Here is a 17,673-nt window from a genome sequence, read left to right on the forward strand (position 1 = left end):
GCTCAGACTTGAGCCAAATGATTTTATAATTTACTGATACATTATTGAGCTCCCGTTGACCTCCTGACTGATGCCAGGCTCATTCGTCTTTTGGCCCTGGTTGACGAAGCAAGAACTCCTCAGAATTGAAAAACTGGCTTCAATGTCTATGGGACTTAAACAGTCAGGACTCAAATTCTACAGGTCTACCTTTTTTCATCACAATAAGGGATAACAATTACAATGTCTTTTACTAGAAAAGTGTCTGCTTCTAGTCTTGAGATTTCTGAAATGGATAGTAATGCTGACAAATCTATTTAATATGGCTGTGTGGCCAGCTGACTGAGTTATCCATGGAAAAACTCTCCCCAATATTGGAATCATATTCAGTGCAACATCATCCCCTGGCACCCAGATGGGACACATTCCCAGATACTGTTGTTGGGGAAGTTTATTGAAGCATCCAGGACCATTGAGCCCATCTGGAGAACTCCAACAGGAGTTGTGAAATCAGTTCAGTAAAAACAGGTCAGGCCACCTTAATACACCTAAAAGTGGGTCTACACAACAACTGTAACTGGTTTTAAAATTGGTTTAGCTGAACAGATTTTAAAACCAGCTCAGAAACTTTAAAACCAGCATCTACAGGTGCTTATTGTTCAACCTTTGCTTTGCATTTTGGCAAATTCTGCAGCCCTGAATGTGATCTAGAGTACGTAACAGAAACTGGTGATACTTTTTTAAAAGTTACATTACCATGATCTCCATAGCACTCCAGCGTGAGGTTCCCCAGTACATTGCCATCCCCTGGTTTATCACATGTGTCATTGCTCGGACAATTTCTGTACAAGAAGAAAAAGATGAGAGCTCTATGAAATTTCATATTAATCCAACTATTTACCACCCAAATTAACACAATATTTACAAACAATTGTAAATAACAGAGCACACGATGGTTTACATGCGAAAGTACATTATATAGTGATCACTAAATAAATACCAGCCTAAAACAGGATGTTAATATTATCCATCATTAATGTTTGCTTTTTTAGTACATGCACCCAACTTTACAGGGGAGTCAGGCCCAAACTACAAGGCTTGTTTTCAGATTTCAAACTCAACAATTCTGGGTGTTTGGAACTGGCGTGTTAGAACTTGATTTGAATACACTTTAATAATGTAAATGGGGTGTAACCACTAAAAAGACATGGAGTTCCAGTTATAGAAGATATGCATGAGATAAGAAATAAAGCCCTGGGGTCAGGCTACTATAGAAATAGGTGGCAGCTGCCAAGTTAGCAGCTGGATCCAGGTTGAGATTGTGAATCTCCCAAGGATGGATGATGTCCAGATGGAAGGATCTTCCCTGGGCCCACCCACCTTTACAGTAAATATGTGGCTATTAATAGTTCATAATGGGCTAAGCAGTTTTGGTCAATGATCAACATGAAACTAAAACCAACCCTAAAATAATAGCTTTGTAGCCTATGTAATAATATATTCCATCTTCAAACACACCTGTTTGCATCTTTTTTCCTGTATATGGATGAAGCTGCATGGTACATGCAAATTTTAGGAGAATTACCATGGTGGGTAGTGAATGTAAATTTTCTTATTAAACAAAGTATTATTACATGTGCTCATGCTTATTCATGACATTTTTCTAAAATTTAAGACCACAAGAGGGCAGCGTTGTAGAAGAGGTTTGGGAAACGAAATGACTTTAAAAACCTGTGCTAAAAACTTCAGTTCAGAAGATTTCTTTTTAATTTAATTTTACAAAACACAAGTATACACGCAGTCTTCTTGCTTTTTACTAAGATTGTTCAGATGCCAGGGATGAAATATAGAACTGGCGAATCAGACTGTTGGTTACATCAGTACAGCCGATTTTTCTTTGTCCATTTACACCGTCACTGTGTGTCAGTCAAAGTATTAGATTATGCCTCCTTCCCCCACCCCTGAATTTTACAGTCCTTATCAGTTCTATGTGGGACTATGGAAGAGGTGATATTTTTTTACCATTAATAATGTAATTTAGCACTTATATAATACTTTGAAGTCTATGGAAGACAAAGACCTTTACAAATCTAGGTAGGCATTTTTCTCTCCATTTACCGATGGAGTACCTGAGGTGCAGAAGGTTTAACTAATTTGTCCACAGTCACGCAGAGAGTCAGTGATAGCCCCACAAACAGAAATTGTATATCCTGACTCCTGAGTTCCTTCCTCAGTCCATTAGATCAGAATGCCTCAACCAGAAGTGGGTCAAGCAAAGTTGCTGAATGGATTTCACCTCACTGGTTGAGAAAGCAGCAAAATCTCTGGGTCTCACCAATGGGAGCTATGGAGTGCTCAGCACATTTAAAAAAAAATCAGGCCACTTATTTAGGGTGCCTAAATTTAGGGTGTCAATACCGCAAACAGAGATGTGTTCTTAACTCGGAGTAGCTAACAGCATTAGCTAACTTGGGTTAAAATAGCAGTGACGACACGGCAACATGGCTTTTAACTTAGGTTAGCAGCTTGAGTTCAACTTCAGGATGCCCTATAGGCTTGAACTCGAGTTGCTAACCCAAGTTAAAAGCAGAACCGTCATGTCTTCACTGCTATTTCACAGATCAGGGGCAGCCATGCGCCCTTGACAGATACCGCTGTTGTACTCAAACCAATTGGACATCCTAATACCTCAGTGGACACAGCTCTCATTTTGGTGGTGCATTTCTATGAGAAGGTTGAGGAGCTCGCTAGGCACAACAACAGCTTACAGACAGAGACAAAGTGAATGACGATCAACAAAGTCAAATGCAGTTTGAATCAATCAAATGAAGTTTAAATCAATAAAGGCTATATACACCTCATCCTTCCTGCACCAAAACTCTTGGACTTTTTCAGTAATTCGTCTAATGGTAAAAATCTGCTACATGGTTGATTGGCTGGGCATAAACCCAGCTTGATGTAGATGGCATAGATTCCTTATGGTAGTCTTAACACGCTCAAGAAGAACCAGCATGAACAGTTTGCTTGGCATGGAAAGCAATGTGATGCCACAGTGATTAGAGCACTCGAGAGCATCACCTTTCCCTTTCCAAAATGAGAGAATAATCCCAAAGTGCCAGTATTGGGGAGTTTCTCATGAATCCATACTTTGTTGATAACATGGGTCAGCCACCCCAAGATCAAAACCTTGCCGTGCTTGATCAGCTTGGCAGCTATACCACAAATATTGATAGCATGGCTGTTCTTAAGCTTGCAGGCTGCACTTGGAAGCTCCTCGACTGTGTCATCTACTACATCACATGGGGTGGGGCAATATATTCTATCAGGGTGAAATTCACCCCTGTGCAGAAGGCCAGCACAAGGCCTGTAGATCTCTTAAGTAGGACTTAAGTAGTGTTTTGGCCTTCTACTGATCATTCAGTGTTTTGGCTTTTTTAAAGCATCAGCTCCTGGAGTCAAGCAATGGTGTGGGAATCTCAGCTTTCAGTAAAAGAAAAAAAGTTAAGTTTCTGGCCCTCGTGGTTGCATAGAAAAGCTAGAAAATGTTACCTGAGTGTATCCTAAAGGCTGGAGAGCGAAGAACGCCAACTTTATTGTTTTTGAAAACGCTCTTGTTTTTTGGGGCCTGACTCAAGATTTTTGAAGATTTGGAGTTAGTAATACTGCTGACCCTTTCCATGGCGGGGAATTTCACACTCTGGGAGTGCTACTTTATTTGGTGTCTAACATTGGAAATCCAATCAGTGCAAGCCCCTGGACACTGAATCAGTGCACACCACATGTATTGATGACTGGATTTCCCAGTGTCATGGGGTATGGCTACAATTCAATTAAACACCCACGCCCGTGCTAGCTGACTCAGGCTTATGGGAAACCAAATTTGTCCTGTCTCAATTCTTGCTCTGTCCCAGTGTAGGCCCACAAGAGGTTGGTTATTTTCATGATTAATCATGATGGGAAAATCACTATCCTGGCCACCTTTAATAATGCTGTGTCTATTGCTGAGCTTGGGCACAACGGCCTTTCTGGATGGAATATGTAATTCATTCAGAATCACTATTGTTAATTTAGCAACAAACAAAGGCAAATTTAGTTCTTGGACCCATATATTCAGAACTGTGTGTGTGCAAAAATGAGCAGTTGGACACACAGCCCATAGGTACCATGACTGCTCACTGAGGGTGAAATTCACCACTGCACAGAGGACCCTCACTCAGCCTACGCATCACTTTGTTCTCACTTATGCCTTAGTTTGAACTGAGATGTTTATGTATTCACATGACTCCAGAAACTGGGGCTTTAAAACACACCAAAAATCAAGAGACTCACACTGCACAGTATCCTGCAGGATGTCTGACAACTTTAATCTTCCTATTAGAGCTTACTCCTCTGTAGCACAGGACCCAGTAATTAACCCCTTTCCTTGCTTATCTATAAACTTAATGCTGCATGAAACCTCTTTCCAGAAACCCAATTCAGCCAAAAACATCTCAGTATTAAAAAAGAAATAAATCCATTATGTGGAAAAATATTTATCCTCATGATTGATTTTTTACCCACTCTGATAGCATATCATTTAAACGATACCTGACAAAAATAAGCCAGATGAAGTCTGAGAGGCATAAGAAACTATCCCTAATATTTAATAACATATTATCAGTAAAGTACAGGGTGTCTTGCAACCAGCAGGAGCTGTCTTTTTCAAGGAAGAAAGCTGCAAGAAACTGATTGGAGTTTAAATCTATGTGATGGATTTTTGACCTATTAAATTGCAGTCAAGTTATTATGGAATCATAGCTATTGATCATTTAGATGGATTGAGAAAGCCTGGTCTGTGGCTTCTTATTAAATTATACACTACATTTGTAGCAGCATATATAACTGTCTAGAGTATCAGTTCCTGAAGACATGTATCCTTTTATATCACAAGCATTCTCATCCTCTTTGTAAAGGTATCAAGCAAAAAAGCTTGGCAGAGGGTAGATTACTCTGAAAATCTTGGGAGTTTTTATGAGAATTTTTCTGCAGGTAGTGAGAAACAGATAAACATAAAGTCTCCATCTATACTCAGAGAAGAAATCTCATCAAACTAGAAATTATCCCTCTTACCATGCTTTTGTTTCTTTATATTTTATGTACAGCTTATTTTTTCATTGGTAGCTTGTTACATTTTATTTTGATTAGACTCTTTTTTCCCCCCATAGAAAGGAAGGATGCAGTAGATCTTGCAGTCATTTTTTTTCATTTGGACATAGCCACACTGTATTTCACCCACTTTAAAGGCCTAATTAAATTTGTGAGCATTTTCTGGTCCAATAAAGAGCATGATGAACAGGTAACTAACGTGGCACTGAATAGTGAAAGAATTTTGAGTATGTTCAAACAGTGGGTTATATGATAAATAGTCATTCAAAGAGTGTCTACTTTTTAATGATGGCTTTGTTTATTCTTTATTGAAAAGTCATGGCGATCGGGGGAGGTCCCAGATGACTGGAAAAAGGCTAATGTAGTGCCCATCTTTAAAAAAGGGAAGAAGGCAGATCCTGGCAACTACAGGCCAGTCAGCCTCACCTCAGTCCCTGGAAAAATCATGGAGCAGGTCCTCAAGGAATCAATTCTGAAGCACTTAGAGGAGAGGAAAGTGATCAGGAACAGTCAGCATGGATTCACCAAGGGCAAGTCATGCCTGACTAATCTAATTGCCTTCTAATGACGAGATAACTGGCTCTGTGGATGAAGGGAAAGCAGTGGACGTGTTATTCCTTGACTTTAGCAAAGCTTTTGACATGGTCTCCCGCAGTATTCTTGCCAGCAAGTTAAAGAAGTATGGGCTGGATGAATGGACTATAAGGTGGATAGAAAGCTGGCTAGATTGTCGGGCTCAACGGGTAGTGATCAATGGCTCCATGTCTAGTTGGCAGCTGGTATCAAGTGGAGTGCCCCAGGGGTTGGTCCTGGGGCCGGTTTTCTTCAATATCTTCATTAAATATCTGGAAGATGGTGTGGATTGCACCCTCAGCAAGTTTGCAGATGACACTAAACTGGGAGGAGTGGTAGATACACTGGAGGGTAGGGATAGGATACAGAGGGACCTAGACAAATTATTGGATTGGGCCAAAAGAAATCTGATGAGGTTCAACAAGGACAAGTGCAGAGTCCTGCACTTAGGATGGAAGAATCCAATGCACTGCTACAGACTAGGGACTGAATGCCTCAGCAGCAGTTCTGCAGAAAAGGACCTAGGAGTTACAGTGGATGAGAAGTTGGATATAAGTCAACAGCATGCCCTTGTTGCCAAGAAGGCCAATGGCATTTTGGGATGTATAAGTAGGGGCATTGCCAGCAGATCGAGGGACGTGATCGTTCCCCTCTCTTCGACAATGGTGAGGCCTCATCTGGAGTACTGTGTTCAGTTTTGGGCCCCACACTACAAGAAGGATGTGGAAAAATTGGAAAGAGTCCAGCAGAGGGCATCAAAAATGATTAGGGGACTGGAACACATGACTTATGAGGAGAGGCTGAGGGAACTGGGGATGTTTAGTCTTCAGAAGAGAAGAATGAGGGGGGATTTGATAGCTGCTTTCAACTACCTGAAAGGGGGTTCCAAAGAGGATGGCTCTAGATTGTTCTCAGTGGTAGCAGATGACAGAACAAGGAGTAACGGTCTCAAGTTGCAGTGGGGGAGATTTAGGTTGGATATTAGGAAAAACTTTTTCACTATGAGGGTGGTGAAACACTGGAATGCGTTACCTAGGGAGGTGGTGGAATCTCCTTCCCTAGAAGTTTTTAAGGTCAGGCTTGACAAAGCCCTGGCTGGGATGATTTAGTTGGGGATCGGTCCTGCTTTGAGCAGGGGGTTGGACTAGATGACCTCCTGAGGTCCCTTCCAATCCTGATATTCTATGATTCTATTGCAGTAATAACTTCTTGAAGTTTGAATACAACATTTTCTAACCTTTGTCTCTTACCCTCTTTGGTAAATGATGATTTTTATTCCCCCCTAGCCTTTAAAAAATAGAACACAAGTCAGCATGGCAAAGTGTATATCTTATCTAACAAATGTAACCGTAGTGATGTTTGAATAGTTCTGGGAAGAGGTTTGCGAATAGAGAATAGGTCTTTTGCTCCCTCTGTTAGCTAGCTGGCTGCCTGCACAGGGGAACATAAATATGTCAGCATCCTACAGAAACAGTAGCTATCAGGTTCGCGGGGGGAAGTTGTTGATCGATTGTAAATAAATAATTATTTAGAATCTGGAACACAATCCCCTCCAGACTGTAACAATTTTAAAGTCGATTAAAATTATTTCCTAAGAGTCAAATCCTGGTCCCTGTGCCTCTTCTACCACAGATGCTAGGAATATTTATGAACTGCTGACACATCTCAGATGAAAGGCCAAATGGAAGTGCTTATTGTTTTTGTTATTCATTTATTATATTACTGTTATTTATTAAACAAAATTTGGCCAAAGATAAGCAGCATTTTATAATTGGTGTGTGTGGCAGGAGATGAAATGAAGACAACAATTATTATTTTATAATTAACTGGAATAATTTACTTAATTCTACTACTTAAGAGTATGAAAGCAAGCCCCAGATATTTATACCACAAATCATAACATTTCCTCTCCTTTTGTATATAAATGCTGTTGTGTACACAGCACACAAGCAATTGCTATTAATCTGTGAATCCCGTGATGTATTAGAAATAAAGTATTGTTAGCATGTGCTTTGCAGAATATTTTAATTCAGCACCTAAAGAGTTAGTCCTGATCCTACCATTGACAATATGTGCAGATTCCCATTGACTTCAATAGGGATCTCTATGAGTGCAGCAATCCCCTTGTGCATTGTCAAATGTTGGGCCAGTGCCTTACTCCTCAGAATGAATAGACATGGGCTAACCTGGAACTCACATGAGCTGCTATTTTCCAGTTGACTAGAGGTGACTAGGCTCAACAGGGAATGTTGTTTATCTGCTTGCACCTGTATTCTTATTAAGCTGCGTTCTCAGCTGCAGAGAAGAGTGCGGGCTGCTAAGCTGTTAGGCTGCTGTTTTGATCTTACACTCTGGGAATCTCTCTTTCTCTGCTGAACACAAAGATACTGTTAAGAAATTCCAAATGCCTTTTGGTTCTTCTACACTTAACAACAGCTCTCATAAGTAACACTCTGGTACAGGTGAGGTGTCACATCTGATCTAAATTCAAAGTTAATTCCGATTCCATGAAACTTTTCCTTGCCCAGAAGAGAGCAATAACTCATTCCAAAGCCACAGACCACGGCCACAGACTAACAGCTACATAACATCACTTTCCACTTGATAACCCTGAACAAAAGTGATTTATTTTTAGCTAGAAAAAGATTCTTAAAAGCTCCCCTTTCTGTAACCACTGCTACAAAAACTGTGTTTAAAAATCCCATGACATGAGGGGTATAAGAAGTATAAAAACCATGTAGTATTCTTTTGTGTCTTATTAATCACAGGGAATGTCCTCCCCCTGCCTGTCTCTCTGAGACAGAAAAGAAGAGGAGTGGTCCCCATTATATCTTTCTTCCCAAGGCTCAGTTCCATCCTCCTTCTGTCTGAACAGGGAGGACATATTCCACACACTGATCATCTCACTCACGTGAGGAAGCAGGGCTCAGCTACTTCTGTGGAACCACCCCTCTCCATGGGTCTCATGTCCACGCATGGCTAAAGAGTGGAGACTAGGCTGGCAGGGGAGAGATGCACACTGTTCCCACTTCAGCTCCATGAATCTTAAGCAATAAAAACAACAGAATGCAACCCGCAGGTATATTACCTTTTCAGGAGAGCACCCCTTTTCATGGAGGCAGCCACCAATGTTGAAATCCCTGGTAGCATGGCTCCAGTGGAGGTGGGGGCTTCAAGGAAGCAGAACTAGTGCAGAGGCAAAGCACTTCCACGTAGATAGCCCAAGCCTCCTGCAAATCCTCATGGGCTGTGGACTGGCCCTGCAGCATAAACCTCATTCTCCTGGCCCCCTTTAATGGAATGACAGAGAATGAACTCTGCAAAGGGACCATGGAGGGATTGCCTCTTTTGGGCACCTCCCACAGGTTCTTCCACAGAGGATGAGCTGCCTCCATGGAAATCCAAAAATATTTTATTTTCAAAAAAGAAATGAAATGAAGATTCCAAAGTTGGTTTCTGTAGTTTGTATTGAATTATTTTCAATGTAAAGAGCTAGTGCATTCTTTAGATTGGTTATTGCTGCTTAAAACTGTGAACTGTTAAATCCCTGTGTTAGAACATCCATAACTGAAGTGCTGGTCTCCTGAAAGGCCTCTTCGTTAAAATTACACACTCTAGAGTTACAAGATAATAAACCAAACCTGATTAATGATGCATGGAGCTTCAAAAATGCAATATACCCACCCAGAAGCCTCAATATTTGTTTTTGTAATCAAGGAATTGTTTCTTTTTCAAAAGGAATTATTATTATAATCATTTAAAAAAGGGAAATCATTTTACAGAAGAGAGAAGAAAATATCTCTGATAAGGAGACTTGGACTCATACTGAATTTTAGTAAATTTTGGAGTGTTCGCATTTAATGTGCAACATCAGGCCACTAGATAAACAGTTCTGAGCTGCAAATTCAGATCCAGATCGTGACTTGGGATTTTGGCCAGGGCCTGTCTCTAGATATTTCTATGAAACTGAATAGTGATTTCTAGGTCCTTGTAAAAGATTATGCTTTTTTTTTTTAATTCAGCCACAGAGTACTTGCCATTACAGAACTCCTGAGATTTTAACTGGGAATCCAGAGCCAACCAGCGAGGCTGCTTAAACTGAGCATAGTGGGCTGTGCATTTGTACAGATGACTCACAGAAATGAGGAGCCTACTGGACACTGTCTGCACTAGCAAACTCAGTAGCCGTAATTCACATGGCACATGGCCTACCCCCACTTTTTAGTGGTAGTGAGAGAGAGAGGGAGGAAGGGAAATTGTTAGAGGGTTGTTGGGGAAGGTAAAAGAGGACCTGGCACTCTGGAGAGTCACCAAGGGATGTGGGAAATGAAACAATGACAATATTGGGAGTTGAGAGGAAGGGAAACAAGGGGATTAGTTCTTAAGTGAACTAATTTGAGCCTTTCATAAATAAATGTGGGTTGAATACTGCACCTGATATGGAATTACTTTCATTATAAAAACGTTCTAGTATTTGCTTAGGGCAGTGGTTTTCAACCGGGGTACACAGAGGTCTTCCAGGGGTACATAAACTCCCCTAGATAGGCTACATAAAGAGCACGAGCAAAGTCACTACAAACTAAAATTTTATACAAACAATGACTCGTTGATACTGCTCTATATATTATACACTGAAATGTAAGTATGATATTTATATTCCAATTGATTTATTTTATAATTATATGGTAAAAATGAGAAAGTCTGCAATTTTTCAGTAACAGTGTGCTGTAACGCCTCCATATTTTTACGTCTGATTTTGTAAGCAAGTAGTTTTTAAGTGAGGTGAAACTTGGGAATTTGCAAGACAGACTCCTGAAAGGGGTACGATAGTCTGGAAAGATGAGAGCCACTGGCTTTGGGTACAGAAAAAATTACTTTTTGATAATAGTAACTATGAGTCTCACCTTTTTAGATTAGCAGAGTTTTGTCTGTCTCCTTGGAGACTACAATCATCTGCACCAACGGATTTTCTGAATGTAAATTAATTAGTCTTCTGAAAAAAATTTAACTCAGCTGTCCAATGCCTAACATAAGAATTTTAAGTGATTTGATACACCTTAGAACTTCTGGGAGCAATCCAGCTTTGGCAGAGAGTGGACTAGATGACTCAGAGGCTTTTTCCTTGCTAATTTGCATGATTCAATGAGAAACTCTGACATGCTCCAAAGGGTCAAACCTGTTCTCAGTCACAGGTAAATTGAATTAGATTATCTTAATCGCTCAAAAAAATTTGTTTATTTCTCAAGACCCACATAAAATTCTCCAGGCCTGGAAATTCTCCAGTCTGGAGAGATCATGTAGATGAATAGCTGTTGAGGTAATCTGCCAGATTGTTCCAGGCTCCCAGAAGGTGAGAAGCTTCGAGGTGGACTGAGTGTATCACGCAGAATTCCCACAAGCGAATGGCCTCTTGACACTGTGGGGAAGAGTGTGCCCCTCCCTGCTTGTTGATGTAAAACATGGCTGCCATGTTGTCTGTAAGGACTCATACAACTTTGCGTGCAATCTGGGGTAGAAACACCTGGCATGCTAGGAGGACCGCTCTGAGCTCTCTGACATTTATGTGTAGGGAGAGCTCCTCCTGAGACCATAGGCCCTGAGTCCTGAAGTGCTCAAGTCACCGAGATTAAGGATACTGGGGGTTGGGAACTGATGAAGGGAACACCCAAGACCACCAACTGGGGGATCCTCTACCAATCCAGGGAGGTGAAGACCTGGGTGGAAACTGTAAGCACAAAGTCCAAATGATGACAGTTTGGTGAGTGCACCAAGGCCAGACACAGTTGAAAGGGTCTGAGGCGCAGTCTCGCATGCTGTATCACGTATGTGCATGGGGCCATATGAGCCAATAGTCTGAGGCAGAAATGGCCTGTTATGATGGGGTGGGCCTTGATCTGCAATATCAGAGATATTACCTGGAAGCAAGCCTCTCAGAGGAATGCTCTGCCCCAGGTGGAATCAAACACTGCACCAATGAACTCTATCCTCTGAACGGGGATGAGCATTGACTTCTGCTTGTTTATTAGCAGGCCCAGGGCTTGGAAAGTAGCTTAGACCAGGTGGATGCTGGCCCTCACCTGGGCCTTGGACCATCCCTTGATCAGCCAGTCATTGAGGTAAGGGAACATTTGCACTCCTCACCTTCTGAGGAAGGCTGCCACCACTGCTATGGATTTTGTGAATACCCGAGGGGCTGCTGACAGGCCAAAGGGGAGGGTGGTGAACTGGTAATGGGTCTGGTTCATGATAAAACTGAGAAATCTTCTGTAGCCCAAAAATATGGAAATATGAAAATAGGCATCTTTTAAGTTGAGGGCAACATACCAGTCCCCTGGATCCAGGGAGGCAATAACATATCAGTCCCCTGGATCCAGGGAGACCATGTGGAACTTCAGTTTCTTGAGATAATTGTTAAGGAAACAAAGGTCTAGGACAGGTCTGAGACCCCCCTGGGCCTTTGGGATTAAGAAATAAAGGGACTAAAACCCTTTCCATCTCAAGCTCTGAGGTATCTCCTCCACAGCCCCTACCTGGAAGAGGGCTTGCGCCTCCTGGTCTAAAAGTGGCTCATGAGAAGGGCCCTGAAGAGGGATGGGGAAGAGGGATAGAAGGAAGGGATGGAAATAAACTGGAAAGTGTAATCTTCCTCCACCGTACTCAGTACGTAGCAGTTTGAGGTGATGAGGGACCACGTCGCGCTGAAGCGGGAGAAACGGTCTGAAAACGAAAAGGGGGCAGGATCCAGTACAGGAACTGGTATAATGCCCTCAGGCACCCCATCAAAAGTTCTGCTTGGAGCTTCCCAAGTATCTGTGAGTGAGGGCCCGGTAGCGAGGCTGAAGCAGGTGGGAGCAGTTGTCTGGGTTTATAGCCCCCTTTTGCTTCTTAAACGGGTCCTAGCACAGTGGTGGAGCTGAGAAGTGGACCAGTTTTTGAAGCCTGCAGTGTTTCATCGAAGACACCAGGCACAGAGACCCAGGGGCTTGAGGGTGGCTCTAGAAGCCTTCAGGCTGTGAAGCTTCGCATCCATTTGTTCAGAGAAGAGTGAAGTGACTTCAAATGGCAGGTCCTGGATGGACTGTTGGACCTCTGTTGGCAGAGATGTGGATTGGAGCCAAGAATATCTGCACATGACCACTGTAGACACCATGAATCTAGCTGCCAAAACTGCCACATCCAGGGTAGCCCGTAGGGAGGCCCTGGCCACAGATTTCCCTTTGTCCACCAGCGCATAGAACTCCTGTCTTGACAGTTGGGGAACAGAGTCCTTCAACATCAACTCCCAAACATTAACACTGTATCTCCCCAGCAATGTCTGCTGGTTGGAGATGCAGAGCGGTAGACTCCCTGTAGAATAAACCTTTCTGCCAAAAAGGTCTAGTCTCTTTGCATCCTGTGGTTTGGAGGTCACTCCTTGCTAACTCTGTCTGTCCCTCTCATTGGCCTCAGAGACCAAGTATCCACAGCCTAGAGCGGGAACAAAGTATTTCTTTTCAACCCTTTTTGTGATAGGAGGCCGGGAGGATGGGGTTTGTCACAGGGCTTTAACTGGTCTTATAATGGTCCCATTGAGAGGGAGGGTCACTTTCAAAGGGCCTGCAGTGGTCAAAATTTGACCAGGCTGCGGGAGGATTCTTTGACTACCTCCACTTCCAGCCCAAGTTTCAAGGCCACTCTTTTCAACAGCTCCTGGTGAGCTGTGAAGTCATTGTGTGGGGGGATACACACGCCCCAGACACTGCCTCATCCAGGCATGAAGAAGAAGATGCCTGTACCGGCAGGGGGTTCTCTTCTTCTCCTTCTGCACCAACTGGGTCCATCGATCTAGGTCCTAAGGCTCTATACTGGCTCGGTACAGGAGTGCAGGTTGGGTGCCGGTGAGAGGGACAGGGCCTCTCTTCTTTCTGAGACTACAGAGTATGAGCATCTGGAAGAGGGCCCTTGTATCGGGGAATCCCCCATGTGTTCCAAAATGGACATGACATCTGCATAGGCCAGTGCCCACTGCGCCAAGTACTCAGTGGTACCCCTGCGCTTGGATCCACCAACTTGGGGGTAGGGCTGATCAGGGGAAAACTGGCAAATGGTTCCTTGAGTGGGAATGCAACCCCACTTCTGAGTCTGACAATGGGCCATTGTAGCGAAGGGAGACTCACCAGCGCAGCGCCTCCTGCTGGTCATCTTGGGAATTAGGTTTCCAGGGTACGGAGCGCCTCCTCCTGGCCGGTGTCGCACCTGCCACTGGCCCCCATGTCCCTCCCAGACCCCCGTGTCCCTTTTCCTCAGGGTTCCGCCCCCAGCAGTAATCCACAGTCTGGGTCTCCCCTCCCAGGGGGACCCCCAACCCTTTATCCCCACCTTGCCTCACTGACTACCGCCAGTCATCATCTAGCCCCCACACACTAGGCAGACTGAAGTCTGTAAACCACTCATCACTGGCAAGGGGGGTTTGGACCTGCTGCCTTTCCCTGCAGTCCAGTACCTCTTTTTAGGCCTTGCACAAGGCCTGGGGAGTTGCCAGGCTGGAGCTCCCCAGCTTCTCTTGCCTTTCCCCAGCATTTCTCTACCTCTGGTACCCTGCTCCCAAGGTTCTTCTCTCTCCACTGCTAGAGAGAGACTGACTTAGCTCCTGTCTCACAGCTCTGATTGGGGCGTGGCCCCTGCTGTGGCTGCTTCCCCTAGCCTTTCACAGGAGCGGGGGAGCTGCCCCACTACAGCCATCCTCCGGAGACCATGGAGGGGCAGTACCCATCGGGGGCCAGGGAACAGTGCCAAGGTGGGAAGACCTGCGTAGAGGCAAGCAGGGACAGTTTCCCTCTAGATGGTACTGTCAAAGTTTGACTCAGACTCACAATTTATCAGACCACTCTGTTTTATTAGCAAAGCTGCTCTGCTAATACATTTAGAAGTGAGCCCCCCGAGTGGGGCTTGTGTCTCTTAATTTATACAGTTTTTTGGAGAACAAGTTACAGAGAAGTTACAGACAAAAGAAGAAAAAGATTTTAGTCACCACCCTTCGAGATCCCTGAGACCAGTCACGTATCTTCAATTACCTGCCACCCTTAACAATCTCCTTTAACAGCTTCCAGTTAACTTAACTAATTGCCCTTCACACCTTCCATTCTTATGCCTGCTTCTTAGACGTGCTGGCTCTATCTTAATTGCTTCTCCATTCAAAAGCTAACTGTCCCTACGTGTGCTCCCTCAGATACTTTGTACCATGTTTTGGCATGCCCTCTCATATACAATGTATCCAGCATGTCCCCTTATACAATGTTATACTTATACAATGTTATACTTCCACAGTACCAAGGAGGCTGGTACTGAACGGGAGCCCGAGACTACATGCTCCTTTTTGCTCACTGCTGCCACCACTTGTTCCACTTGCGATGGCTACTGATAGCGCCAGCAGCTCCTTGGCCACAATGAACACCTCCGGAGTAGATGGTACTGTGATCCTGCTGGTGCCACATTGCCCCTCTGGTGCTAGCGATGGTCCAGGACTTGACTCCACAGAGCCTGCATATGAGATGGAGTCGACGGCGTCACCCTCAGAGTGGGGGCAGAGGAGTGGCCAGACTCAGGTCACACTCCCCCTGCACTCCCTGTGCTTGGCTCTCTTCAGAGTTGGGAAACGTCTCCTCTTGGCCAGCTGCTTCTGATGTTTTTTCTTTAGCATCAGTGAAGAAGAATGGTGCCAAGATACTCTCATAGCAGGAGGAACATGTCACACCGATGCTGAGCTACTGGGTTCCGAGTCAAGCCATCTCAGCTCCAATGAGGGACGGAGCACTGCCTCCGTCAGGAGGGACATCAATCTGGCCTCCCTGTCCTTCGTATGGGGCTTGAAGTCCGGACAGATCTGGCAGTGGTCCCTGATATGAGTCTCTCTCCGACAACTGGAGTGTGGGTCACTCACAGGCATGGGCTTGTGCAGGAAGCACAGGACTTGAAACTGGGGACCGAAGAATACTCTGGCATCGTAGTAGATGAAACTCCATTAACAGGGTGAGACGTGCTGGCTAGCTATATACAACTGACCTACAACAGTCCAAACTGAGAAAATAAAGAACTGGGATAGAGAAACAAGGGAAAAGGACTAAAATAAGACCACTGAGTAAGAGTTTGCTGAAGTAGGAGGAGCTATTCCAGCAACCATCACGGGCAGTAAGAAGGAACTGAGAGGGTGCGGAGCTGGCTGGGTCCCTTATACCGGTGCATGAGCATGCGGCATCAGAGCACGCTAGAGCCAGCCCCACGAACAGCACTGAGGAAAAAATCTCCAGCAACTGTGCACGCCGCACACACACACCTAACATGGAATGGAAATGAGCAAGCATTCAAAGAAGAACCTCCTGCATCAACAAATAGATGGCTAGGAATCTTATGAGAAATGATTTTAACTCAGGATTTCTGGTGATTCCTGTTTCCAATCAGTCTGGAAATACCCCAGGAATGGCCCTTCCAGTATTTTGGCAGTTCTGGTTAAGGAAGAGGGTAAGGAAAACAAAAGTTAAAATTTCAGAACTTTTAGGTTGAGTTCTATACTATTAATACAGGAGGTTGGTTCTTATTCCTAAACTAGTTTGCCTGGCCCTACTTCAGAAATACAGCATACTGGATTTGGATTTCTGGATTTTTTGGATGGGCAGGCTAAGGGAGTGGTATTCAATAGTTTTAAGGCATTTATTATTTACCATTTATTGACAGACAAAATTCCCTACATTTTGGCCACCCATAAAGTAACAACACGATAATGTTATTTACTCACATGTAAGTTCCCGACATTTTGGCCACTGGTACTATAAACAATGTATGCCTTAAGATTACTGAATTTACTGAATGGTATGTACATACTCTTTTACAGCCTATAAACCACTTTCCACTGGAACCAAAGCAGCACCCTAGGACGACAACTGCAGCTTTAATGAAAAGAACAAGAACTGAAGAATGTGCATGGAACTTTGAAACTACTGACTTCCTTAAAAAAACTACTGTGTCCTTACCATTAAATTCTAGCTGCATATCCTGCCATTCTCTGGAATCCTATATAACTGTGCATATTAGAAGGAATTTCTTCTCTCTGCTGTGACTGGATAACTATTTATTTCAAAGGTTTCACTGTGCTTTGTATCATGGAAGCGAGCAAGCAAAGGATAGTTTTATTTACTTGTGGTACTAACATTGAGAATATTGGGAAAAACAGGAATAAATAAGGAGTAGGAATCAGGAATGACTGTGGGTTTATTTTTCCCCCCCCCCAAGGAAGTTTAACATGTACTGTGCATGCCAGATATTGCAGAACTGACAGATGGCTCAACAGATGCTGTGGGATAGAAGCAGCTTACTAGGTGAACCATTAAAAAAAAAAGTACATGAAAAGAGTAAACACCACACCATTCATAGTCAAATCCCTCCCTCAAGCCTCCCTCCTCCAGAAATCTAGGGTTGTAGAATGCTGTAGAGAAACTATAATTCTGCTGATGCTAATATTGCAGATTGTCTTTAATGATTCAAGTGGAATCAATTTACTTTTCTATCTTTTGACGTATACAAGCTGTCATTAGAGCCAAAGAAGGGGTTGTGACAACATTCCGGTGCACACTATGCTAGCAATCCTTCCTACTCAGTTAATCTGTTCTATGGTGTAGATACATCCATCTAGAGAATGAACTTGTAGGTTCAGGAAGGAATTCCCTCCACTCCATGCAAGGCACTGCACAATTGGCCTACTGCATTCTATGAAATAACTTTGGATCCACTGGGGACAGCAGCTTAATGATATTTTGGCTTCAGACAGACAGGTCTTGGAGGACATAACACAGACTGGTCAGGAACTTTTTCTCTGAGCCTGTCCTCATTAGATAAGACTGTTTACTTAGGTCTGTACAGTAAGAGGTCATTGGCAACACTGCAGAGTAATGGAAAGGCCTCTCCAGCAGGAAGGACAGAGGATGAGTTAAATCTCAAAGGAAA

The 17,673-nt window shown here is 43.6% G+C and overlaps 1 protein-coding gene across 3 annotated transcripts in view; it reads right to left on the reverse strand.

The window, feature by feature from the left end:
- Positions 1-17,673, reverse strand: part of KCNAB1 (potassium voltage-gated channel subfamily A regulatory beta subunit 1) — a 234,994-nt gene that overhangs the window by 17,178 nt on the left and 200,143 nt on the right. For all 3 annotated transcript variants that reach the window (XM_073359609.1, XM_073359610.2, XM_073359611.2), the window contains exon 9: positions 736-821. In XM_073359609.1, the coding sequence (XP_073215710.1) occupies positions 736-821 (86 nt within the window). The remainder of the gene's footprint in view (positions 1-735; positions 822-17,673) is intronic.

The sequence above is a fragment of the Lepidochelys kempii genome, chromosome 9 (assembly GCF_965140285.1).
Source record: "Lepidochelys kempii isolate rLepKem1 chromosome 9, rLepKem1.hap1, whole genome shotgun sequence".
Classification (NCBI taxonomy): Eukaryota; Metazoa; Chordata; order Testudines; family Cheloniidae; genus Lepidochelys; species Lepidochelys kempii.